The 27,079-nt window shown below is 48.6% G+C and overlaps 1 protein-coding gene across 2 annotated transcripts in view; it reads left to right on the plus strand.

Moving 5' to 3' along the window:
- fkbp15a (FKBP prolyl isomerase family member 15a) overlaps positions 1-27,079 on the plus strand; it is a 120,334-nt gene that overhangs the window by 43,849 nt on the left and 49,406 nt on the right. For both annotated transcript variants that reach the window (XM_038781516.1, XM_038781518.1), the window contains exons 8-18: positions 249-317; positions 1,434-1,577; positions 2,210-2,352; positions 3,713-3,761; positions 4,281-4,397; positions 19,008-19,116; positions 19,487-19,581; positions 21,940-22,042; positions 23,977-24,086; positions 25,311-25,418; positions 26,483-26,577. In XM_038781516.1, coding sequence (XP_038637444.1) covers positions 249-317; positions 1,434-1,577; positions 2,210-2,352; positions 3,713-3,761; positions 4,281-4,397; positions 19,008-19,116; positions 19,487-19,581; positions 21,940-22,042; positions 23,977-24,086; positions 25,311-25,418; positions 26,483-26,577 — 1,142 coding nt within the window. The remainder of the gene's footprint in view (positions 1-248; positions 318-1,433; positions 1,578-2,209; positions 2,353-3,712; positions 3,762-4,280; positions 4,398-19,007; positions 19,117-19,486; positions 19,582-21,939; positions 22,043-23,976; positions 24,087-25,310; positions 25,419-26,482; positions 26,578-27,079) is intronic.

Raw genomic sequence — 27,079 nt, forward strand, 5'->3', positions numbered from 1 at the left:
AATATTCCCCAATTTTAACATTTTAATGAAGAGAATACCACTGTGGGCCAGTGTTTCATTGACCTGTGGTTGATGTCAAAACTGGACAAATCCCAGATCGAGCATTACTCAGGGGTGCTAGGGTTCACATTGGGCAGAGTTCAATGCAATACTTCTTGAAGCAATCGTTCCCAGGAAAATAGGTATCGGTTTTCTGTAGTTTGATGGCCCTTGTCACAGTTACTCTTTCAAACATTGCTATTTTTCAGGTTTTTGACACTAATGTAAACAGAGACAAGTTGCTGCGGCTGAAAATAGGATCTGGGAAGGTGATAAAGGTAAGTCCAAAGACTGGGCAGAATTAGAATGGGAAGGCGTAGGGTGGGGTTGGCGGTGAAAAGAATGGGATGCGGCTTGGGGCATGGATATTGGGGGGAGAATTTGAATGGGCTGTGGGACCAGAATCTTGGAATGCACATAATCAAAGTAATTCACTATAATGTAGCTGTCTCGTGCCCATGAGCTGGGTCAAGTTGCAGCTTTGCATATTGTGTGTCTTGTAACAACTGCAGAGTAGCTTCATGCATCCTTGTGTACTTTGTTTTATCATCCTCCAGTTTTCCTTCTCTTTCTAAATATAGGCTTCCAGCTCAACTCCAACATGACCCTATATCACGGTCATTGTTAGCATTGAAAGTACAATTTTTGCAACACTTACTGATGGTGGGGATCCTTGCCTGCTGCAGCCTTTATGTTCCTGCCTGGTTTTGTTACCTTAGGCTTTCTGGATTCTAGAAAATTCCCCACCACTGATATTAACCTCACTAGCCTTCAGTTACTTGACTTTGTCTTTTATTTTGTAACCAGGAGTGTAACATTTGTTGCCATCCAATCTTCGGGCCACATTCCCAAATTCTGTAATGCTTTGTTGAAGGATCTCTGCATGGAAACTGTATGGGTCTGGGCACCCTCTCATAAGCTGGATTTTGATGAATCCAGCTCGCGGGCCGTGATTGTAGCATTTTGGAAGTACCCCTTTTGCCTTTAAGAGGGATGTTGCTTGCACCCTGCCTGCCCCCCAACATTGTAACCCTATTGATTGATTCAGTCATACTGTGGTTATAATTCCAAAACACTTTTTTTACTTTTCCCTTTTGTTCTTTCTCTGGATGCAGGTGCAAGGTTGGCATTTAGTGCCACTTCCTCTGGCATGATTTGCTAGGTCACTTGAAGACACTTATGAAAGTCAGTCATGTTGTGGTGGAGCTGGTGTTAACATAAGCCAGACAAAAGGATGGCAGATTTCCTTTTCTAAGAACCTCTTTGAACATGTTGGATTTTTAATGATAATCAGCAGCTACATGGTTACTTTTATTGCTACTTTCTCTGTAGTTCCATATTAAACTGTCGAGAGTTTTTCTTTTGCTAAACTTTGTAACTGGTGTATTTTGTAGGGTTGGGAGGTTGGGATGCTGGGAATGAAGAAAAATGGCAAGAGACTGTTGATCATACCTTCAAGTTTGGCATATGGATCACAGGGAATACCCAACCGGGTTCCACCCGACGCGACGCTGATCTTTGAGGTGGAGGTTAAAAGGGTGAGTGTCAGCTAATATGGGTAATTGGGCAGTCTGATGACTGAATGTTTGGGGACTTGAAGTAGGGTTTTCACCCCACTTTGGGATGCGACTGAACCATGTTCAAGTTATCTTGCGAATAGAGAGCCTGGTAACCTCTTTCCATCCTCTTCGGTTGGATCACTGTGCGTGGAATTGACACCAACTTTGAAGACCTGCACGAGATTTCAGTTGATGAAGATTGTGGGTTCAGTGGAATGGTTCAGATTGAATGAATGTGTGAGCGAATAATAATAGGGAGCAGTTGTGCAATGATGAGTTTGGGGTGAATGCACATAGGCAAATATAGAGCAAGTTTTCCTGAAAACTAGTGTATGACGATTTAGGGCAGTGTGTGGTGTTTCTCTTTAAGAATTTAGTTTTGTATATCCTGACCTTTCAAGACCAGCTGAAATATCATAGAATAGGTACATTTGGCTCTGTCAACTTGGTGTTGCATGCTTGCATCGAGAGTTGAACTAAATACTTAACAATGATTGGTGCTTGGTTGCTTCCTCAGTTAAGTGAGTCAATGGAGGAGAAGGGATACAGAGATGATGTTTGGATGTTTATGTACTATAAAGCTGACTTTGTTACTGTCATCTCTGTCATAGGCAAAGTTTGCAAAGGAATCTGGATTCGACAAGCAGAGTACTAGCTCTCATGATTCAGTTGCGTCTTCACCAGCCCCCAGTGTAGAGAGCCTGGCCATGGAAACTTCGATCCCAGCACCAGTGTCTGTGCCTCCAAAGCCTGGGTATGGGAGGTGTAGAATGTTGCGAACTTGCAGCCTTTTCTGCTCCTCTGACTTAAATTTTCTAAATATAAGTTGATTAAAATGTCCTTTTGTATAGTTAATTGTGTTTTCTATTTTGAGAGTTGGTGACCTATTGCTGAAGCTGCCTGTGTGAGAAAGGACAGCATAAAATATTAGAATTCATGCTGAAGTGCAGATGCTCTGAAGCTGAGCCGCCCACAGCTTGCAAAAGACAGAACATGTTGCAAATTCTCAGCAGGTTTGGCAACATCTGTGGAGAGAGGAACAGTGTTAATATTTCAGGTCTATCACTTTTCATCAGAACTGAGAAAAGTTAGATAGGCTTTAAGCAAGTGGAGGAGAGTGGGGAAAAAGAACAAAGGGGAAGTTCTGTGATAAGGAGCGATTAAATGACCAGAGTTGGCCCTGCTGGGCCAAGGGCACAACTAAGAAATGGAAGATGTGCTCTGAGCAGCTGTGGATTGATCACGATGAACAGTTGCTGTCTAAAAACAAAATAGTAGAAAGACTGAAACATGGAGGGGGGCGGGGGGAAGAAGGAAACAAAATGGGTGCAGAGATTACAATCTGAAATTGTTAAACTCAAGTGTTGAGTCTGGAAGGCTGTAAAATGCCTAATTGAGAGATGAGGTCCTCTTGCTTGATCTTGTATTGAGCTTCACTTCAGTCAGAGGGCAGGGAGGTTACCGTGAGAGCAGGGTGGGGAATTCAGATGACAGGCAACCGATGGCTTGGGATTATGCTTGCAAACTGAATGGAGGTGTTCCACAAAGTGGTCACTCTGTCCTACATATGGTCTCCAGAAGGACCATTGTGGGGGGCTGCAATAAAGGCTTGTCTTGCCAGCGATGCCCGTATCCCGTGAGAGACGTTATAAAAAACATTGCCCTGAATTCGAACCACAAATATTTAGCATTTTGTCACAAACTTGTGCTGCAGATGTTGGTACAGCAAGACACTTGATAGAATAGCGCTTAGTTCAGTGCCTCTGTCAGAATGCAGTGGCTCAGCTGTTTGGCTTGTATTACTGCATCAAAATACTCATGTCATAGGATTCTACTCCACATCAATGAGGACTGTCTGCTTCAGTGTACAACTTCCCTTGCTGCACACTGCAGCCTCTGTTTAGCATACATTTGGTAAAATTGAAACTGGGGGGGGGGGGGAAGGCTGTGGCTTCGTACTAAATCCATTCTGTTTATTTGGGAAAGGAGCTTTCTGGATAATTTTGGAATGCAGTGAATTATAAGAAATATTTTTGGAATTGACGAGGGAAAAGGCTCATCTTTAAGAATCTATTAATAAGCATGACTATATTCCTGTTTTTCAACCTTTTCAGAGAGCATGTGGTGCGGGCCAAGTCAAATTCACTAAGTGACATGTTGGCAGTAAGTATGAGTTCCCCTTGTTGCACTGTGACCCCTGCCTGCTTTTCAACTATCTTTTCATTTTCCCTTTGGCCAATGTGTTTCGACTGCCCTCTCTCTTGCACTTATTTCCTGTACCAATCCTCAATCTGGAAAAGCAATCCGACAACTAGTTCCTGATCTCAGCTACTGTTGATCTACAGTGAAGTGTGGAAGAGCTGCATCCAGCTCTCCTCCTCCCTCCTTCCTCTGTGACTTTCCTGGAACGTGATATGACTGAAAATGAACACTTGGCATGTGGAGAGTTTGTGGATGTGACTGCACGATCAAACACTTACACAGCACATGACTTTCATAAGCTATCGCATTTCTTAACTGAACACTTTGTGGCCTGCCCATTCGACTTTTACAGTCCAGTAACAAACTGAAATTTAGTGTCTCAACGGTTGGTTCACTCCCAGAAATAGAGAAGAATTTAAAGAGTTAGCTTTTCCTTGTTGTTGCTGACAGTTAAAGGCAATTGTTCTTCCTCTTTCCTAGAATCCAGACACCACTAAAGCCAAATTAATTTCTCGAATGGCAAAGATGGGTCAGCCAATGCCATTTCTCACAGGAGCCCACTCTGCACAACCTGACTCCAGTGACTCAGATTTTGAGGTAAAGAAAGTTGGCAAGGCCCAAACCTGTGTTTTTCTCTTTTTTTCGCTCTGCACATTTAATCCGCTTTCTGCATTGAATGAGTTTTCTGTTTCGCTATAAGCCCAAATAAGTAAGGAACCACGTGATGTACGGCTGCGGACTCCATCCTTGACCACTTAGGAATGTGTACAATTTAGCCTGATTGCTGCTGGAATAGTTTTCTTTTGTGTATGCTTTGAGGTTTAGGTGCTGTTATATGTAGGTTTGTTGTAGTTTTATTGCACTATTTTTCCTCGGGGATTAACAACTCAGTGATCACTACAGTTTATCCATTGCAGCTGATTGCCAGGTAATGAAACAGACTGACAATATATTATGCAGTACAGTTCAGGCATGATCTAAATTAATGATCCAATTCTGAGGGTTTCAATGCAAATGTTGATTCACTCCACTAACCATCTGTCCTAAGCACTGAACGACGAGGCAATAGTTTGGATGTGGGGCAAAAAATCAATCAGGAGATAGAGAAGGCATATAAAAGTTGCAATATTACAATAATCATGGGGTGCTTCAATATGCAGGTGGACTGGGAAAATCAGGTTGGTAGTGGATCCCAAAAGAAGGAATTTGTAGAATGTCTATGAGATGGTTTTTTTGGAGCAGCTTATGGTCGAGCCTACTGGGGCAGAAGCAATTCTGCATTTGGTGATGTGTAATGAGTCAAACTTCATTAGGAAACTTGAGCTTCGGGGGCAGTGACCACAATCTGATAGAATTCATCCTGCAGTTTGAGAGGGAGAAGCTGGAATCGGAGAAGCTGGAAGCGGATGTAACGGTTTACAATTGAATAAAGGTAACTACAAAGACATGATGGAGGAGCTGGCCAGAGTTTATTGGAAGGGAAGTCTAGCAGGGAGGACAGTTGAACAGGCATTTTTGAGGGTTATTCGAGAGGCACAACAGAAATTCATCCCAAGGCGGAGGAAACATGCAAAGGGGAGGACAAGGCAATAATGGCTACCAAGGGAAGTCAAGGACAGCATAAAAGAAAAGGCATACGGTTTTCGGGGATTTCCCCGAACTTTAACGCACACCCCGACTATCGTCGGCCTTTGGGGCCGTCGGGAGCAGCCAGCGGGACCGGTTTAAAAACAGGTGAAGAACCCCGTGCGGGTGTTGGGCGGCGGGGGCTGAGGCGCTGGACTCAGTGCGGCGTCGGGGCCAGAGCAGCGGGGGTGGAGCTACAAGGAGGCTGAGGAGGCAGGCCCAAGTCCAGGGCACCATGTAAGTGGGGTGTCCCACATCGGATGGCTCCCACCTAGGAGGGAAGAAAGAAGGCTGAAACCTGGTCCCAGGGGAGTTCTGGATGAGTACAGAGGAAAAAGAAAGAAAAAGCTGGAAGATTTAAAGAAATTTGAAGAAGTTTGATGAAGTTTTTTTTTCCGTCCCCCTTTTTTTTAAAAAAAAAAGAATAATTCAGATTGATGAAGGACAGAAGGATGGAGGGAGAGAGAGAAGAGAAAGAAAGTAAAAAACAATAAGCCTCTAAAGGATGCGAAAAGCAGCGTTGAAGAAAGGAGGAAACGTGGGGTCACCGCTGAGGGAGCAGACTAATAAAAGTGGTGATAGGATGGCGGAAGCCGAACTGCAAAGCGGGGCCGCACTATTTACGGTGGAGAAGATGACCGAGGTGATGGCGGTGGAGCTGGAAAAACAGTTTGCGAGGCACATGGAGGCCTAGAAAAAGGAGACAGTGGTCGCATTGAAGTTACTGGTGGAGGAGGCAATCGCCCCGATAATCGCCCCGATGAAGGTGGTGGTGGCAAAGGCATTGGCTGAGGTGAGAGAGCAGGGCGAGAAGATGAAGGAAGTGGAGGAAGCTATGTCACGACACAGCGACCAGGTCACCTCGATGGGAGATGAGTTGCGGAGGGCTGTGGAGATTAATAGAGGTCTCCAAGGAAAGCTGGAAGACTTGGAAAATCGCTCAAGGCGGCATAATTTGAGAATTGTGGGCTTGCCCGATGGGACAGAGGGCCCAAGGCCAACACAATACTTTGCTAAGAAGTTGGCGGAGCTGATGGGGGAGGGTGAGAGCCCCTCCCAGTACGAGCTAGACCGAGCCCATCGGTCATTAAGGCCGAAGCCCAAAGTGAACAAGCAGCCAAGGGCAGTAATTATCTGCTTCCATAAGTTTTGCGTGAAGGAGAAGGTATTAAACTGGGCAAAGCAGAGGCGGGAGGTACTATGGGATGGTACTATGGTCCGGATCTACCAGGACTTGACAGTGGAGTTGGCAAAAAGATGAGTGGCGTTTGGGCGTGTGAAGGCGACGTTGTACAAGAAGGGGGAACGATTTGGTGTGTACCCAGCGAGGTTGAGGGTAACGTATAACGGCAAAGACTTTTATTTTGAGACAGCGGATGCGGCTGAGGCGTTCGTGAAGGCAGAAGGCTTGGGACAGACATGAAGAGCGGAACTGGAAGAGAGACTGTGTACTGTGTTTGAACAACCGGAAAATGTATAAATGTTATACCTTTCTTTTTACGGATTTGTATTGTAATCTACTTCTCTTTGCATTATTATAGAGTTTAAGTTAATGGTGGGTTGATGGGCGCTCTGTGTTGCGACAGTTAAATGTTATGTTAGTGAATTGTATGGGTTGGATTGTTGGGTTTGGTTTTTTTTTCTCTGGGACTGGGTGGAAGGGGATGATATGTCTTGGCGGGGGGAGCCACCCGCACTAGCTAGCTAAAGTCAGCTGGTGAACGGAGGTGAGAGGAGAGGAGGGCTGCGGACATTGGAGCCTGGATAGCAAGCATCAATGGGCCTACGAGGCGAGCGAGAGGGGGGGGTGGAAGGGTTGGATGATGTTTCAGGGGGAAAGGTAGGGGGCGTTTTCGGGAGGGGGGGGGCAAGGGGTTCGATGTTAACAATGGACAGGGGTGGGTCAGGCTTATGGGGCAAGGCCCGGCGGTATGTTGATGGTGGATAAGAAAGGTGGGGGGGTCTGAGAGACCCCTAGTAAGGATAGTCACGTGGAACGTGAGAGGGCTAGGAGGTCCGGTCAAGAGGCCAAGGGTGCTTGCGCATCTTAAAAGTCTGAAAACCGATGTGGCAATGCTGCAGGAGACTCACTTGAGGGTGAAGGACCAGGTGAGACTTAAAAAGGGTTGGGTTAGCCAAGTGTTTCACTCTGGATTTGATGGAAGGGCTCTAGGGGTAGCGGTGTTGGTCAGCAAAAGGGTACGCTTCCAGATGGAGAAGGTAGATCAGGGGTGTAGATATGTGATTGTGGCAGGGGCGTTGGACGGGAGATTAATGGCGCTGGTAAGTGTATAGGGTCCCAACTGGGACGATGTGGGATTTGCGAAGAAGGTGTTTGGAGCCATTCCTGACTTGGACACACACGAGCTGATTGTGTGTGTGTGGGGGGTTGGGTGGGTGGGTGGGGGGGCTGGAACTTGGTGCAGGAGCCAAGGTTGGACAGATCACGGCCGCGCTCACTGGTCCCATCGGGGGGGGGGGGGGCAAAGGCGCTAGCTGGGCTAAATGGGAGGGGTGGACCCTTGAAGGTTCCTGCACCCAGGGAACTGGAGTACTCGTTTTTCTCAGCAGTCCATGGGGTATACTCGTGGATTGACTTTTTTGTGGTGGGAAAGGCTTTGCTGGCTGGAGTCAAGGGGTCGGAATACTCTGCAATTGCTGTGTCAGATCACGGGCCACATTGGTGGATATGGTGCTGGAGAAGGGGGTAGTGCAGAGACCGGGGTGGAAACTGGATGTGGGGCTTTTGGGGAACCAAGTATTCTGTGAAAAAATTGAAAAGGTAATTAAGGAGTATGTAAAATTCAACTGTACGGGTGAGGTGCTAATGGCAGTCGTCTGGGAGGCTCTAAAGGCGGTAGTGAGGGGTGAGGTAATTTCGTCTAAGGCCAGGGTGGACAAAGAGGAGAGGTTGGAGCGGCAGAGGCTAATAGATGAGATGTTGGAGGCAGATAGGAGTTATGCGCAGGATGGGGACCCAGCGATGCTGGGAAAGAGGAAGGAACTACAGGCGAGCTTTGACCGACTATCCACCATGAAGGCGGTGGGCCAACTGAGACGAGCGATGGGTGCAGTTTATGAACATGGAGACAAGGTCAGCAGGTGTTAGCTCCAGAGGGAGGCAGCAGCAAGGGAAATTCTTCAGGTAAGGGATGGGGTCGGGAAGTTGGTGGTGGCTCCGCAGCTGATTAACAAGGTTTTTGAGGACTTCCGGTTGCGGCGATGCAGTGCTAAGCCGCACGTTCGGTGGCTCCCGCTATTTTTGGACTTTCGGGCTCTTTTAAGGGCTCGCAACGGCGCTGTTTTGACTTTTCCCCGGGTGGGAACGCAGCCCCTGTGCTTGGCGGCCAGTGGATAGGCTGGACTAGAAGTGGAGAGACCAGAAAATCAACTTTGCAGCAGAAGAAGGTGCGAGGCAGCAAGGACAAGATGGCGGCAGGCAGGGAAGTGGCAGCAGTGGGCGAGGGAGCAGCAGGAGCTGCTGCCTCGCTCCTTCCAGGAACTAAAGGCTGAGATCCTGGAGCCGTTGAGGGCATCGCTGGACAGGCTCGGGGCGACTCAGATGGCTCAGGCTGCGGAGATTCGGGAGCTGCAGCAGAAGGCTTCGGAGAACGAGGACGAACTCCTGGGCCTGGCGGTGAAGGTGGAGTCGCACAAGGCGCTTCGCAAGAAATGGTTGGCAAGGATGGAGGAGATGGAGAATCGCTCCCACCGGAAGAATCTGCGGATTTTGGGCCTCCCGGAGGGGCTGGAAGGTTCGGAGTTGGGGGCCTACGTGGTCCTGATGCTGAACTCGCTGATGGGCGCGGGGTCATTCCGGGGACCCCTGGAGCTGGAGGGTGCCCATCGGGTGCTGCTGCGGAAGCCCAGGCCGAAAGAGTCGCCCAGGGCGGTGCTGGTCCGCTTTCCACGCTTGGTCGACTGTGAGTGTGTGCTTCGTTGGGCGAAGAGGGAGAGGAGTAGCAAGTGGGAGAATACGGAGATCAGGATTTACCAGGACTGGAGTACGGAGGTGGCGAAGAGAAGGGCTGGGTTTAACCGGGCGAAGGCAGTGCTTCACAAGAAGGGGGTCAAGTTTGGCCTGTTGCAGCCGGCACGCCTGTGGGTCACCTATAAAGACCGCCAACTTTACTTTGACTCCCCGGAGGAGCCCTGGACGTTTGTCCAGGCAGAGAAGCTGGACTTGAACTGAAGACTGGGGGCTGGGGAACATTGTACACAGCCCGGAAGGCTTTGTCCTCCTTGATATCCTTTCGCTTTTTTCTTTTTGGTTCTATTGGACGATGTTTTTTTGCTGTTCTGTTTTTTCTTTTCTGCTTTTCGGAACTGTTATCTGTTTACTTGGGTGTTTTATCATATCATGTTGGGATTTTTATTATTTCACTGGTTGCGGGTTTGGGTGCGGCCCTGTTGGGTCATGTGCCTGTCTTCCCGCGTTTTGAGTTGGCGGGGCTTGGAATGGGGGCGTGGGATTTTCTCTCGCGGTGGAGAAGCAGGGGGCGGGGTCGGCATGGGGGAATGGGTGTGTGACACTGGGGAGGGTAATTGGGGTGGCGGGAGCAGCCGGGGTCAGCAGGAGTCGGCTGACTTACGGAAGTACAATGACTGGAGTTACGCAGCTGGGGGGGGCCCTAGCTTTGGGGGTGGGGGAGGTTTAGGGGATACCGGGTTGCTGCTGGAATGGCCAAGAAGGAGCTGGAGCGTACAGAGGGGGTCGGGTTGGGGGTCTGTCGCTGTGGGGAACGGGCTGAGCGGGGGGCGCGGGCATGTGGCGGATTATGGAAGGGTGAAGGCTAGTCGACGGGGGGCAGGTGGCCCTCCGATCCGGCTGATCACCTGGAATGTGAGGGGACTGAATGGGCCGGTTAAACGGTCCCGCATGTTCGCGCACCTGAGGGGGCTGAAGGCGGACGTGGCTATGCTTCAGGAGACGCAGCTGAAGGTGGCGGATCAGGTTAAGTTGAGGAAGGGGTGGGTGGGCCAAGTGTTTCATTCGGGGCTGGATGCAAAAAACCCGGGGGTGGCGATCCTGGTGGGGAAGAGGGTGTCGTTTGAGGCGTCGAGTGTGGTGGCAGACAGCGGCGGGAGGTACGTGATGGTGAGCGGCAAGCTGCAAGGGGAGTGGGTGGTGCTGGTCAATGTATATGCCCCGAATTGGGATGATGCAGGTGCATGTTGGGTCGGATTCCAGATTTGGAGGCGGGGGGGCCTGGTAATGGGGGGATTTCAACATGGTGATGGATCCGCCACTGGATCGATCCAGTTACAGGATGGGTAGGAGGCCTGCGGCGGCTCAGGTGCTGAGGGGGTTTATGGACCAGATTGGAGGGGTGGATCCATGGAGGTTCGCGAGGCCGAGGGCCAGGGAATTTTCATACTTCTCCCATGTGCATAAAGCCTACTCCCGGACCGATTTTTTCGTTTTGAGTCGGCCGGTGATTGTGAGGGTTGTAGACGCTGAGTACTCGGCGCTGGCCATTTAGGACCATGCCTCGCATTGGGTGGACCTCGAGGTGGGGGAGGAGAAGGACCAGCGCCCGTTGTGGCGCTTTGAGGTGGGGCTGCTGGCGGACGAGGCGGTGAGGAGGCGGGTACGAGGATGTATCGAGAGGTATCTAGAGGCCAACGATAATGGGAGGTCCAAGTGGGGACGGTCTGGGAGGCGCTGAAGGCGGTGGTTCGGGGAGAGTTGATCTCCATTCGGGCCCACAGGGAGAGAGGGGAGCAGAGAGAAAGGGAGAGATTGGTGGGGGAGATGGTGAGGGTGGACAGGAGGTACGCGGAGGCCCCGGAGGAGGGATTGCTGAGGGAGCGGCGCAGCCTTCGGGCTGAGTTCGACTTGTTGACCACCAGAAAGGCGGAGGCTCAATGGAGAAAGGCTCAGGGTGCGGTGTACGAGTATGGGGAGAAGGCGAGCAGGATGCTGGCACACCAGCTCCGTAAGCGGGATACGGCCAGGAAGATTGGTGGTGTTAAGGATCGGGGAGGAAATGTGGTGCAGAGGGGGTTAGACATTAATAGGGTCTTCAGGGACTTTTATGAGAGACTATATCGGTCCGAACCTCCGGCGGAGGAGGGGGAGATGGGGCGCTTTTTAGACCGGCTGAGATTTCCGAGGGTGGAGGGGGGACGGGTGGCGGGTCTGGGGGTGCCAGTTGAGCTTGAGGAGCTGGTCAAAGGGATAGGGAACATGCAGTCGGGGAAGGCGCCGGGGCCGGATGGGTTCCTGGTTGAATTTTACAAGATGTATGCAGACCTGCTGGGCCCCCTGTTGGTTACGAACTTTAACTAGGCAAGGGATGGGGGGGGGCCTTGCCCCCGACGATGTCTCGGGCGCTGATCTCCTTGATTCTTAAGCGAGACAAGGATCCCCTGCAGTGTGGGTCATACAGGCCGATCTCACTCTTGAATGTGGACACCAAGTTGTTGGCAAAGTTCTGAGCCACGAGGATTGAGGACTGTGTGCCGCAGGTTATTTGCGAGGATCAAACGGGGTTTGTGAAGGGGAGGCAGCTGAACACTAATATACGGAGGCTCTTGAATGTTATTATGATGCCGGCGGTAGAAGAGGAGGCGGAGATAGCGGTGTGGCGCTAGATGCGGAGAAGGCCTTTGATAGAGTCGAGTGGGGGTACTTGTGGGAGGTGCTGGAAAGGTTTGGGTTTGGGGAGGGGTTTGTCAGTTGGGCGAGGCTGTTGTATGAGGCCCCGATGGCGAGTGTGGCCACGAATAAGAGGAGGTCGGAGTATTTTCAATTATATCGAGGGACGAGGCAGGGTGTCCCCCCTACCCCCCTACTTTTTGCGCTGGCAATTGAACCCCTGGCTATGGCGCTGAGGGAGTCGGGGGATTGGAGGGGGCTGGTCCGGGGTGGGGAGGAGCACCGAGTGTCGCTCTACGCGGACGACGTTTTGTTGTATGTGGCGGACCCGGTGGAGGGAATGCCGGTGATGATGGGGATTCTCTGGGAATTTGGGGATTTCTCAGGGTATAAGCTTAACTTTGGGAAAAGCGAGCTGTTTGTGGTACACCCGGGGGACCAGGAGGGGGGGATTGGGAGGCTCCCACTGAAAAGGGCGGAGAGGAGCTTCAGGTATTTGGGGGTTCAGGTGGCCAGGAGCTGGGGGGTCTTGCATAAGCTTAACCTCACAAGGCTGGTGGAGCAAATGGAGGAGGAATTTAAGAGGTGGGACATGCTGCCGCTGTCTCTGGCGGGTAGGGTGCAGTCAGTCAAGATGACGGTGCTCCCAAGGTTTCTGTTCCTGTTCCAGTGCCTCCCCATCGTTATCCCGAAGGCCTTTTTCAGGCGGGTTAACAGGAGCATTACGGGATTTGTGTGGGGGCACGGGACCCCGAGGGTGAGAAGGGTGTTTCTGGAGCGGGGCAGGGATGGGGGGGGGCTGGCGCTGCCCAACCTCTGTGGGTATTATTGGGCTACCAGCGCAGCGATGGTGCGTAAGTGGGTAATGGACGGGGAGGGGGCAGCATGGAAGAGGATGGAGATGGCATCCTGTGTGGGCACGAGCCTGGAAGCGCTGGTAACGGCGCCGTTGCCACTCCCTCCAACGAGGTATACCACGAGCCCGGTGGTGGCAGCTACCGTCAAGATTTGGGGGCAATGGGGGAGATGGGGGCCTCGATGGGGTCCCCGATACGGGGGAACCACCGGTTTGTTCCGTGGAGAATTGATGGCGGGTTCCTGAGTTGGCACAGGGCAGGTGTCAGGAGGCTGGGGGACCTGCTCATAGACGGGAAGTTCGTGAGCCTGGGTGAGCTGGAAGGGAAGTTTGGGCTCCCCCCGGAGAACGCCTTTAGGTACATGCAAGTAAGGACGTTTGGCAGGTGGCGGGGTTCCCTCTGCTGCCGCCGCGTGGGGTTCAGGACAGGGTGCTCTCGGAGATGTGGGTTGGAGAGGGGAGGATCTCGGAAGCATACCGGGTGATGCAGGAGGTAGACGAGGCCTCGGTGGAGGAGCTGAAAGGTAAATGGGAGGAGGAGCTGGGTGAGATGGGGACGTGGGCGGATGCCCTGTAAAGGGTGAACTCTTCTTCTTGTGCGAGGCTTAGCCTCATACAGTTTAAGGTGCTGCATAGGGCTCATATGACCGGGACAAGGATGAGCCGTTTTTTTGGGAGCGAGGACAGGTGTATTAGGTGCTCTGGGGGCCCAGCAAACCATGTCCACATGTTCTGGGCATGCCCAGCGCTGGGGGAATTTTGGAAGGGCGTAGCGAGGACGGTGTCGAGGGTGGTAGGGTCCAGGGTCAAACCGGGCTGGGCGCTCGCAATATTTGGGGTTGCAGAGGAGCCGGGAGTGCAGGAGGCGAAAGAGGCCAGGCTCCTGGCCTTTGCGTCCCTAGTAGCCCGGTGGAGGATTCTTCTTCAGTAGAAGGATGCAAGGCCCCCAAGCGTGGAAGCCTGGGTCAACGATATGGCGGGGTTTATTAAATTGGAGAGGGTGAAATTTGCCCTAAGGGGGTCAGTGCAGGGGTTTTTCAGGAGATGGCAACCATTCCTAGATCTCCTGGCAGAACAGTAAAATCAAAAGGTCAGCAGCAGCCGGGGGGGTGTTTCTTTGTTTTTGTGTGGGTTAAATCTTTGCCAACGATGGGCGTTTATTTATTTTTTCTCTTTTGTATTGGGGGGGGGGTGTTCTTTTTGTTCTTAGAATTTTCTGTTACTGTTTTCTTTTTTGTGAAAATTTGAATAAAAATTATATTTAAAAAAAAAAACAAGGTTTGTGAGGAATTCTACGAGACGTTGTACAGGTCTGAGCCACCCGGGGGAGACCGTGAGATGCTGTAATTTCTAGATGGGTTGGAGTACCCGAGACTAGGGGAGGGAGACAGGGCTACATTAGAAGGAGCAATACTGGAGCAGGAGATAAAAGACTCGATTGGGAGGATGCAGTCTGGGAAGGTGGCAGGGCCGGATGGGTTTCCGGTGGAATATTATAAAAAATTTAAGGATAAGTTGGCACCCCTGATGGTGGGGATGTTTGAAGAGGCGATAGGGAAGGGAGTGCTGCCGTCAGCCTTGGGGCAGGCATCAATTTCACTGTTGCTTAAAAAGGATAAGGATCCGACGGAGGGTGGTGGTATAGGCCCATATCACTTCTTAATGTGGACGTAAAGGTATTGGCGAAGGTACTGGCGGGTAGGCTGAAAGGGTGCCTCCCGAAGATGATAGGCGAGGATTAGACAGGGTTCGTGAAAGGGAGGCAGCTGTTTTCGAATATTAGGAGGGTTTTGAACGTCGTTATGGCACCGGCGGAAGGGAAGGAAACAGAGGTGGTTAGTGGCACTGGATGCCGAGAAGGCGTTTGATCGGGTGGAATGGGGGTACCTGATGGCAGTGCTGGAGCGGTTTGGGATTGGACCAAGATTTGTGAACTGGGTAAAGTTATTATATAAGGAGCCGAGGGCGAGTGTCCGCATGAACAATATCAGTTCGAGATACTTTTCTCTCCACCGTGGGACGAGGCAGGGATGTCCTATGTCCCCCCCCCCGCTGTTCGCGCTTGTGATTGAGCCGTTGGCCATCGCATTAAGAAGTTCGGCAGCATGGAAAGGAATAGTGAGGGGGGGGTATAGAGCATAGGGTGTCCTTGTATGCCGACGACTTGCTACTGTATGTGTCGGAGCCGAGTGCGTCAATAGGAGGAATATTGGAGTTGCTGCAGGTATTTGGGTCTCTCTCTGGGTACAAGCTGAACTTGGACAAGAGTGAGTATTTTGTGGTGTCTCAGCCGGGGGTGGGGGCAGGGGTTGGTGGACTGCCATTCCGTAGGGCAGGGACCCACTTTAGGTATTTGGGGGTGCAGGTTGCCCGGGAGTGGGGAAGGCTTTGCAGATACAACATCACTAGTTTGGTGGGGAGAGTGAAAGCCGACCTGGCGAAGTGGGATGGTCTCCCTCTGTCACTGGCAGGTCGGGTGCAGGCGGTTAAAATGAATGTGTTGCTGCGATTTCTGTTTATTTTTCAATGCCTACCGATTTTCCTGCCAAAGTCTTTTTTCAGGGCGATTGAGGGAAGGATTACCTCGTTTATATGGGGAGGGAAGGTGGCCAGAGTGAGGAAGGTGCTGCTACAGAGGGAAAGGCAGGCAGGGGGTTTGGGTCTCCCGAACCTGATGTACTACTACTGGGCGGCGAATGTGGAGAAGGTGCAGAGCTGGGTCAGAGGGGTTGATTCCCAGTGGGTCCCCAGGGGGATCGGGGTTGAAGGCACTAGCAACTGCCCCGCTCCCGATAGCTCCGGGGAAATACTCAGGGAGTCCGGTAGTAATAGCTTCATTGAAAATCTGGAGGCAGTTTCGCCAACACTTCGGGTTGGGGGCAGAGTCGAGGGAAATGCTGATACGGGAGAACCACAGATTTGAGCCAGGGAGGTGGGACGGAAGCTTTCGGAAATGGGAAGAGAAGGAGATTAAGACTCTGAAAGATTTGTTTCTTCGGGGTCGATTTGCAGGATTGAGGGAGCTGGAAGAGAAGTATGGGCTGGACCAGGGAGAAGTGTTTAGGTATATGCAGGTTCGGGATTTTGCCAGGAAGGAGATACAGAGCTCCCCGGAGGAACCGGCCTCCACGTTGTTGGAGGAGGCGCTGGCGGGAAGGGGACAGTGTACTTCCCGGGACCTACTGTCAAATCGCGAATGATAGACTTGCCCCACCCAGCCCTTCCCTTGGCAGTCCAACAACTACTCAAAGAGAGCCGACACCAGGCCCACCCAAGATGGCCGCCAAATCCACCATCAAAACTGAACAAAGAAAGGTTTACAGCCAACTTCAGTGAACTACCCCCCCAACCATTTGTCCCTGCTAATGCTTGCCTTGGCAATTGAGCCTTTTGGCCATAACATTGAGGCAATCTATTAGATGGAGGGGGGGTAGAGGGGCAGGGAACGTAGGGCTTCTCTCTACTTAGATGATTTGTTGTTGTATGTGACAGACCCTCCAAAGTCGAGGAGCTAATGAAACTGCTTTAGGAGTTTTGGCTCATTCTCGGGAATACAAATTGAACCTGGGCAAAAGTGAATGCTTTCCAGTGAATCTCCCATGGAGGGGAACTGGGGCAAAATTCTCCCCTACCCGGCGGATGGGGGGTCCCAGCGTAGCGGAGTGGCGCCAACCACTCCGGCGTCGGGCCTCCCCAAAGGTGCGGAATTCTCCACACCTTTAGGGGCTAGGCCCGCGCCGGAGTGGCTCCCGCTCCGCCGATGGCACCAAAACTGGTGCTACGCCGCCCGGCGTCGGGGCTGGCCGAAAGGCTTTCGCCGGTCCGCACATGCGCCGGAGCGTCAGCTGCTGCTGACGTCACCACCGGCGCATGGGCGGTGGAGGGAGTCTCTTCCGCCTCCGCCATGGTGGAGGCCGTGGCGGCGGCGGAAGAAAAAGAGTGCCCCCACGGCACAGGCCCACCCGTCGATTGGTGGGCCCTGATTGCGGGCCAGGCCACCGCGGGGGCACCCCCCGGGTCTGATCGCCCCGTGCCCCCCCCAGGACCCCGCTTGCGCCGCCAATCCCGCCGGCACAGACCTTTCAGTTTCCCCAGCATCTTCTACTTAAATGATGGCCACTACACTCACCTTTGTTCCCCGACTCTCTTGACGTTCTGGTATGCCACTGGTGTCTTCCACTCTGAAGACTGTTGCAAAGTATCATTTTCTCTGCCATTTCTTTGTTCCCTATTATGATTTCTCCAGTCTCATTTTCCAGTGGCCAATGCCCATTCCTGTCGTTCTCTTACCACTTATATGTTGAAAAAAACTTTTACAAACATCTTTTATATTGCTAGCTAACTTAAATTTATATTTCATCTTTCCCTCCTTCTTGCTTTTTTAGGTGTCCTCTGCACGCTTCCCACTAACCTCCGCCACATTGTATGCCTTTTCTTTTTTTTAAATATTTTTATTCTCTTCCTTTTTTCACAACTTTTCTTCCGAATTTACACCCAATAATCAATCAATAACCAACAACAAATCGCGAATGATAGACTTGCCCCACCCAGCCTTTCCCTTGGCAGTCCAACAACTACTCAAAGAGAGCCGACACCAGGCCCACCCAAGATGGCCGCCAAATCCACCATCAAAACTGAACAAAGAAAGGTTTACAGCCAACTTCAGTGAACTACCCCCCCCCATCCACCCCTCAAACAAAGACCCCAACACCCCCTCCCAAACACCAACAAAAACAAAACACCGAAGCTCATGCTTACCCCCCCCATCCAGCTGCAGATTCTCTCACCTCTCCGCTCCCGTTAACTAACTGTTTAGCTAGCAGGACGTCCCCATACAGAGTAATAAACATAACAAAAAAAAAACCATAGCGCCAACCAGTCCCTCCCCTGCCCAAATCTAACTTTAATCGTTCCAAGGGAAAAAAAGAACTGAACAACAACAGCCATCCCACAAAACCCACAGTAAAAATCCAGATACAAAGCTCAAACGCTCGAAAAGCACCCCACCAAGACCCAAAGTTCCCACTCCTATCTCAGACATGCATCTCCCAACCAATATAGTTCGCAGTTATCACGATCCCATTTCATGTTTCTGAACAGCCTCCTCCACAGTTTCAAAGTAGTAATCTTTCGATTGATAAGTCACTCGGAGGTGCACAAGGTAAACCACGCCAAATCAAACATTCCTCCAATACGATGCAACTTTGGTTTGTTGAATGCTGCACGCCTCTTGGCCAGCTCTGCTCCAACATCGTCATAGATCCTCCTGCAACCGAGCCACCATCAAGTTACATGAATAGGATGGGAATAGAGGGATATGAACCCTGGAAGTGTAGAAGATTTTAGTTTAGACGGACAGCATGGTCGGCGCAGGCTTGGAGAGCCGAAGGGCCTGTTCCTGTGCTGTACTTTTCTTTGTTCTGTCTCCAGGAGCAATTTCCCAAACCGTCCACCGTGGCTCTCAATGCCTTGTCACCGGCCACCTGCACCATTTCCAGACAGGTGATCTGGTCACCTTGCCTTGAAAGAGCTGCCCCCACCTCTTTTTAGCTCTGCACCTTGCGCCTTTAAAACTTCATCCACTTTTGCCAAGGCCTCTCGATTGCCCCCTGAATCGCTCTTTCATGATCCTCCGAGACCTTCTGCCGTAGGTTCTGAAGTTCCCCCACTAGATGCCAGTAAACATCTTAGCGATTAGTTGAGTGACCACTGATGCTGCAGGAGCCTCTGCCATTTTCCTCACAGACCGAGCTCTTGAGGCTTCCGAGTTTGACATTGTTTTCTAATTTTTCTGCTGCTTAGTTTAGTATTTATTGGGCATCCATTTGGCTGGGAATCTTAATCCATCAATCTTATCAAACTCCAGCCCAAATGTCCTCAAAATGGGGTAGAAATGGGGCGAGATCCACCTTGTGTATAACTGCTCTTCTACATGTCGCCACCGAAAGGCTCCCATTTGTATCCCCATGCGTCAGGTGTAATCTTTGCGCTCCAAATACTGAGGCATAATGTGGGCTGTTGTTGTGGGCTGATTTGGGTGATTACAGCTAACCACATGTTCTTATTCTGATTTTTTTTTTTTTTTCCTCCACGATCTCCTTAACATTCTGTATCAATCCCACAGGATCATTCATTGCGGGGTGCCCCTCTTGCTGCCCCATCTCCTGCCCCATCATCGGTTCAGCACACTGCACATCCTGTTCACAATCTGCCTTCACAGCAGCCAGCACCAGGTAAGGCCTCTGTTCAGTTAATTAAATTTGACCACGGTCATATTTTTTATCACAATTTGAATAGGTTAATAATTTCAATTGGGGTATGTACAAATTTGATTTGGTATTTTCCTTGGTATTCACTTGGCACACTGACCTGTTGTAAAGCCACCATGGCTAACATTGCAGTTGTGATCTAAGAGGTTGGAGTTTGAATCTGGAATACGCTTTGTCTTCTGTCACTGAATAATGCTACACTGGCAATTCACACACTGCTGGGCAGCTAATTCTCAAAGATTTGCCAATTTAATTTTGCATTTGAACTACTCCATTTGTCACTCCTTGCAGACTTTCCTGAATGATCACCAATATTCTCTTTCCGTATTAACAGTGCCTGTTTCTATGCACCCGCCATCCTCCGCAGCATTAATGCCGGTCACACTGTCTGCACAACATGGACTGCCTGGCAGTGGACAGTCCTTCCAGGTACATTGCAATATCTTCCATCAATTTGGGCTTGAGTGAGCAGAGGTAAGGGGGCAAAACTTTCAATTCCCTACTTTTATTTAACTTAGAACTCCGAGATTTGATCGCGACTAGTGTGCAGTAATCCAGAGTAGTTTCAGTTGCTGACTGAACCTTTTGAGTTGAATTGGCCCAAATGAACCTCTATCAAAGAGTTGTGACTGTGAGTTTATCAACTGAATAAGGGAACAGGAGGGCAGCACGGTGGCGCAGTGGTTAGCATTGCTGCCTCACGGCGCCGAGGTCCCAGGTTTGATCCCAGCTCTGGGTCACTGTCCATGTGGACTTTGCACGTTCTCCCCGTGTTTGGGTGGGTTTTGCCCCCACAACCCAAAGATGTGCAGGCTAGGTGGATTGGCCACGCTAAATTGGCCCTTAATTGGAAAAAATTAATTGGGTATTCGAAATTTATAAGAAAAGAAGAAAAAAACTGAATAAGGGAACGTAGGAGCAGAAGTAGGTGGCAACCAGCTACCAGGGAGAATCCGCATTGATTTCAAACCAGGAAGCAACAAGTAGATTTTATCATGCACTTTTTTATAATTTTGCAGAAAAAGAGTCTTGAAACACTTTACAAGCAGTGAAGAAATTTTGAAGCATGATCACTGTTGTAATGTAGCAAGTATGGCAGCTACGTTGCTCACAACAGCAATGCGACAATGACCAGATAACGTTTTTAATGATTGAGGAATAATATTATGCCAGGACATGGGATATTTTCTATCCATCTGAGCAGGCAGATACAGTCTTGATTTAACAGCTGTAATATCTTGAGTACTAATTAAATCATAGGGGATAGTAAAATTAAGAGATGTCTGAATTTTTCAGTAAAGTAAATCCAAGGTTTTTAGATCATAACATTTCAGTTAACTTCCCTTTCAAAAAAAGCACAGGGAATTTTTGGTAATTAGCCATAGTCTATGGAGGGCAGTAGGCATCGCTCTCCAGGGAGAGACCATTGGTTACGTGTATTGAGGGCACCGCTGTACATCAAATGTGGGGCAAGGCAAGGAGTCATGCCTTCATGGAGTACCACAGTTGCTATGGGTATTGAACCTGCCCCATTGGCAACATTCTGCACCACACTCTAGCCATCTAGCAAACTGAGCTAACTGACCCCCTAAAAATGAAGTATATCTGAGTATGGAGTATCAACTGCAATTGTTTTCGCATTCAAGCTTTGGAGTGGGACTTGAACCTGGAAACTTGTGACTCCGAGGCCACAGTGCTACCAACTGAACCACAGCTGGCAGGTAGAAGTAAAGATTGAAACATACACGTGGGGTCAAACTGGAAGCTGAAATATTATAAAATTTGGAAAGAAAGTTATTTAAAAACCCAGTGGAATAGTTTTCACTGAATGGAGAAATTTGGCTCTCCACAAATGTAAAATTTAGTTTTTCAGCTCATTATGGCCTATTCCACCATTAACCAAATTCCGTCTCACTCAACAATGTGTAATTTTTTTTCAAGTAAATAGCATGAGAAGTGAAAGTTCGCATCAGCTCAATGATTGATAATAGATTTACATCTGGAAGGGCATCAAATGGGACACCCTGTGGAGGAACAGAAAATTGCTGATTGAAGCATCTGAATTTCTGATATTTACCTACGTACGTGAAGTTGTTATCCGTTTCCCAGAAAGCTGATGACAGACACTGACCATTTTGTAATAGTTTCGGCAATATTCAAGCCCCATGTCAAACAAGATTTTAGACCGAGCCATGTAAGGAGTATTGAAAAGGTTGATCAAAAGCTTAATCAAGAAGGGGGAAAGATAAGTGGGGAGATCATTCTTGAGCTCTGAGCCGTGCCGACTGAATGCATAGTGGCCAAGGATTGTGCAAATTTAAAATCAAGAATACACAAGAGGATAGACGAGGCAGAAAGTGGATATCTGTGGATATTGCAGAGTAGAAGGGATGAGCACCTAATGCTAATATCTACTCCTGTTTGAAGGATTCTTAACTGGGACAGATCTACTGTCCTACATTCTCTGCTCATCACTGGGCTATTGGGCAATTCCCTCCTTGTGTAACTTAGGTTAAAGCATGTGAATATTAATAAAGCTATCAGACCAGGGGACTATGACTTCACCCACTTCAACTGCGAGTCAGCTTCACCTGTTTGCATGAGCTAATAGTCTGTGCTCACTGATTTTGGGTCCGTCACACTGGTTTTAAAAGTGTGAAGGATGCCTGCCTGCCCAGCTAACGGAGCAGTCATGTCACCTGCTGTGATGGGTAGATAGAAAAATGGAGGAAGTTTGACTTTTTTTTTCAAAGAAATAATTGGACATTTATCTTTTCTCTAATTCAGCCATATGCAGGAATATCCTATGGTTACCCACAAGGTCATGTTGCCCAGACCCAGATTCAGACTGTTGCGCCGATGTTCCCAGCCCAGACACCGCAGTACCAAGGTATGAATGTTGCGTTTGTACCAGGCACTATGCTCAAGAGATGGCATTTTCTGGTTTGTGTAAAATTCTGGAATTAATCTTAATTTGTAAGCCATTAATTTGCAGTGTATGTAGTCCTTTGCTGTAGTTCTACAGACATGATTGCTTGGTCATAGAAACATAGAGAATAGGAGCAGAAGTAGGCTTTCGGCCGTTTGCACCTACTCTGCCATTCATAATGATCGTGGTTATTCATCCAACTCAATACCCTATTCCCCTTTTCTCTCTCACCCCTCCTTTAGTTTGATCCCTTTATTCCCCAGTGCTGTATCTAACTCCTTAAAAACATAAAATATTTTGGCCTCAACTGTTTTCTGTGGTAGAGAATTCCACAGGCTGAAGAAATTTCTCCTCGGCTCGGTCCTAAATGGCCTACCCTGTATCCTCAGATTGTGACCCCTGGTTCTGGATTCCCCCCACCATTGGGAACATCCATCCTGCATCTGCCCAGTTTAGTCCTGTTTGAATTTTAGAGATCTTCCCATATTCTTCTCAAATCCAGCCAGTATCATCCTAGCCGACTCAATCTCTCCTCATGTCAGTTCCGCCATCTCGGCAATCAGTCTGGTAAACCTTTGCTGCACTCCCTCTATAGCAAGAACATCCTTCTTCAGATAAGAAGACCAAAACGGCACACAATATTCCAGGTGTGGTCTTACCAAGGCCCTGTATGACTGCAGAAATTCATCCCTGCTCCTGCACTCTAATCCTTTTGCTTTGAAGGCCAGCACAGAGTTTGCTTTCTTGACTGGCTACTGCACCCGCATACTTTGTACAATGACACCCAGGTCTCGTTGCACATTCCTCTCTCTCAATATGTAGCAATTCCGACAATCATCTGCTTTCCTGTTTTTGCTACCAAAGTGGATAACCTCACATTTATCTACATTGTACTGCATCTACCATGCATTTGCCCACTCATTCAACTTGTCCAAGTCACATTGAAGCATCTCTGCATCTTCCATATAGTTCATCCTCATTTGAAAATATTACATTTAGATGCTTCATCTAAATCATTGATATATATTGAATAGCTGGAGTCCCAGCACCACTCCCTGTGGTACTCCATTAGTCACTGCCTACCAATTGGAAAATGACCCTACTTTTTGTTTCCTGTCAGCCAACCAGTTTTCTATCCATCTCAATACACCATCCCCAATCCCATGTGCTTTGATTTTAAATGCTATCTCCTGGGCAGGATCGATCGGCCTTGTCCTGCCCAACTCAGTGGCGTGACGAGATTTGTGACACTCTGAACGTATGAATTCTTTAGTCATGGGATCAATGAGATCTCATTTGGGGGGAGCACGATCTCCATCATGCCCTTGTTGGGCAAGATCCAGATGAACATATTTAAATGAGCCTATGTATGCGCCTGATTATCCCGAGGCCTGGGATTGAACGCTGTTTAGCACTGGTCCACCGAAACGTGGCCCAGGCGTAACGGCACTTATGGGGGGGTTGGGGGATCCCGTTTGATAGCGGGATCGTTCTCTGTCCTTCTGGTTAATGGACTGTCTCTTGATTCTTGTGCTCATTGATTAGTTGGTTGGGTTGTAGTGGCTGAGGTCATGTTCTGCACAAGCCCCTGCCTTGTACTGTGGCTGTCAGTACACAGTGCTTGAAAGAAGTTACGTTTATGGGGTTTCGGTGTCTAATGTTGTATGTAAAGCACCAGTGACTTGCTGTCTTGCACTCCACTCAGTGGAGCAGCAAATTCAATGGGTAGCTTGTGAATTTGGTGGCGAGGTGGGATGCTGTTGTGTGTTTGATTTTCCTTGCAGAAAGTTGATCTTTAATTGCACAAATTCAATATTTTGTAGCTTGCAGAATAGTAAAAACACTTCAACACTCTTAACCTGAGTTGTTGTGCTTTTTTTCTTCTGTTTTTGTAGCTGCTGGAGATGTCACTTCCTTTATGATGACCGAGGCGCGGCAGCATAACACTGAGATTCGATTAGCTATTGGCAAGACTTCTGATAAAATCGACCAGCTTTCTCTTAAGGTGGGTTGCTTTTGGAATCTTCAGCTTGGCATGTTGCGGAAAACAGAGTCAGCAACTAAACAAACGGGCGGGTGAGCATGTTTAACACCATCAGCTCGGGTTTTTGTCCACATCAGCACCTTAAGTGACCATGGATAACCATTGCAGAGGGATGGAGTTTTAAGACTAGGGAGGTTATGCTGCAATTGTATAAGGTGTTAGTGAGGCCACACCTGGTGTATTGTGTTCAGTTTTGGTCTCCTTACTTGAGAAAGGACGTACTGGCACTGGAGGGTGTGCAGAGGAGATTCACGAGGTTAATCCCAGAGCTGATGGGGTTGGATTACGAGGAGAGGTTGAGTAGACTGGGACTGTACTCATTGGAATTTAGAAGGACGAGGGGAGATCTTATAGAAACATATAAAATTATGAAGGGAATAGATAGGATAGATGCGGGCAGGTTGTTTCCACTGGCGGGTGAAAGCAGAACTAGGGGGCATAGCCTCAAAATAAGGGGAAGTAGATTTAGGACGGAGTTTAGGAGGAACTTCTTCACCCAAAGGGTTGTGAATCTATGGAATTCCTTGCCCAGTGAAGCAGTTGAGGCTCCTTCATTAAATGTTTTTAAGGTAAAGATAGATAGTTTTTTGAAGAATAAAGGGATTAAGGGTTATGGTGTTCAGGCCGGAAAGTGGAGCTGAGTCCACAAAAGATCAGCCATGATCTCATTGAATGGCGGAGCAGGCTCGCGGGGCCAGATGGCCTACTCCTGCTCTTAGTTCTTATGTTCTTTCTTATTATTTGCTGTCCCTTCATCCTTCCTAAGATTTAGTGAGTGTAGCTACAGTGGATGGACTGCAGTAGGACAAGAAGGTGGCTCACCCCTACATTCTCGAGGACTATTAGGGATGGGCACCAAATGCTGCCTATGTCAGTTGTGCTTCAATTCCCTTATTGAATACAAAAAGTCCACGACTGAAGAATTCATACATTTTTAAAAATATTATGTAATGGCAAATAAGGCTTGGATATTGCAGCCTCCATAGTCAAATGAGCTGACGCTATCAATGACAGGTGCTGGGACAAGGGAGTCAGGTGCAAGATCAAGATTACAAGCTTGATGTGCATTAATATGACGTACGCGTGTGAGGCTACAGGTAAAAGAAAGGGATGTTATGGATAAAAGATACTTGCCTCATCTCGAGAGAATATAGTGAAGCTGATAACTGTCCTTCTATGTCGCAGGTGGAAGATTTGCAGAAACATATGAGCGGGCCCTCATTATTCCCAGGCATTTCATCAGTAACGATGGAAACTAGCATGATCATGCATAACATCCAGAGAATTATCCAGGTAAGTGCATTTGCTATGTGTCTAGATGTTGGGTTTGTGGAGAAGATGCTGTGAAGATGCCTTTGTCATACTGTGGTGTGGTCACCTGTGTATATCCATCTGTTTTTCTCTACACATTGTGGAAGGAGGAGCAGGAGCGTATGGAGGCATCCCAAACAATCAAACAGTTGCCATATAGAAAATCCACACCATGGAAATTTAGCACTTTTTCACAAAATCACAGAATTTTTACAACGGAGAAGGAGGCCATTCCGCTCATTGTGCTGCACCAACTCTCTGAGCAATTTATTTACTGGGAAGCTGCTGCTGTTTGCATTGATTGTCATCATTCCTTTGTGACATCTTGCCATCATTTTCACATTGTCTCAGTCATCCCCTGTGCATCCATACAATCTCCTCTCGGCAGACTTTCCTGTAGCTTATGATTCAAGTTAATTTATTACGCTGCCTCATGTGTGTTCTACTCTGATGCAATGGTGTCTGCATTGTACCATTTGTTTCCCTCTTACCTCTACCCAGCAAATGATTTATAACTGTGTAGGTGTGTCCCCTCCCATATAGACAATCCCCAACCAGCTCACATGGAGTTTGGATTTGTATAACAGAGACTGATTATTGCCTACAACAAAATATTGAACAAGTTAGTATGAGGTTGGGCCGAGAACTGTGCATTGTGGACTGTGTACACATTTCATGATGATCGTGCCCTAGTGTATTTTTTTTACCAGTTTAAACAGTCAGTACGATATTCTGAGGGTGTTAATGATCAATCACTATGTATCCTAGTGTGCATGTTAATGTACACCAACGTAAATGCTACAGCCCTGTACGTGTTACAATCTCACGAGTGCTGTGCTCAAACACTTAACAGCTGTCATTTTGCTCTGGTAAATGTGTTAATGACCTGTACCCAGAAGTATTAATAAGACCTGACACTATTTTCTGATGTGGGTGGTTATGGTGCTTTGCTTTTGGACACTTTCACTCATTGAGTGGAAAGTATTTCCATGTGCTTGGTAGTTTGTGCTTTATTTGCCTTTTCCATCTACTCTGATCCTTTGCAGGAAAATGAGAGACTGAAACAGGAAGTGTTTGACAAAAGCAGTCGGATTGAAGAACAGAATGGGAAGATTAGTGACCTGATCCAGCGAAACCAAAGGTACCCGAGTGGAAATCAAAACCGCTTTGATCCCAAATAGTGTGAGGAAAGTTAAAGGAAGTTCAAGACAGAAATACATCTTTAGTTTCAGATGAGTAGGTTTATTTGAAAATATTTTATTCATGCTGAGAGGTAATCGAGGAATGTTGCTGTTTCACCACTTGGGGGCAAGCATTCATTCATTCTCTGTACAATCATGCAGGGATTGGCTTGATTTGAACCCTGAACGGCTTAAATTAAAATAGTTAGTTGACTGGATTGTGTTGATAAAAGCTGTGGCTAATTGCCTGTTCAAGTGGACTCGCTTGTTTTCATTAACCTGATTGCCTTTTTTAGGCATCAGGGATAATTCTCCTGACTGGTGCTTTGATGAGCTCACTCATTGACCAAACTCCTCTTGTGTACTGTACGCAAACATATATCCCAGATGGACAAGTCTGTATTTATGATGGAACCCATGTCAGTAGTCAATGTGTGGACTTCCAGTTCATTTTAAAGTAAC

Source organism: Scyliorhinus canicula, chromosome 21, assembly GCF_902713615.1.
Source record: "Scyliorhinus canicula chromosome 21, sScyCan1.1, whole genome shotgun sequence".
Lineage (NCBI taxonomy): Eukaryota > Metazoa > Chordata > Chondrichthyes > Carcharhiniformes > Scyliorhinidae > Scyliorhinus > Scyliorhinus canicula.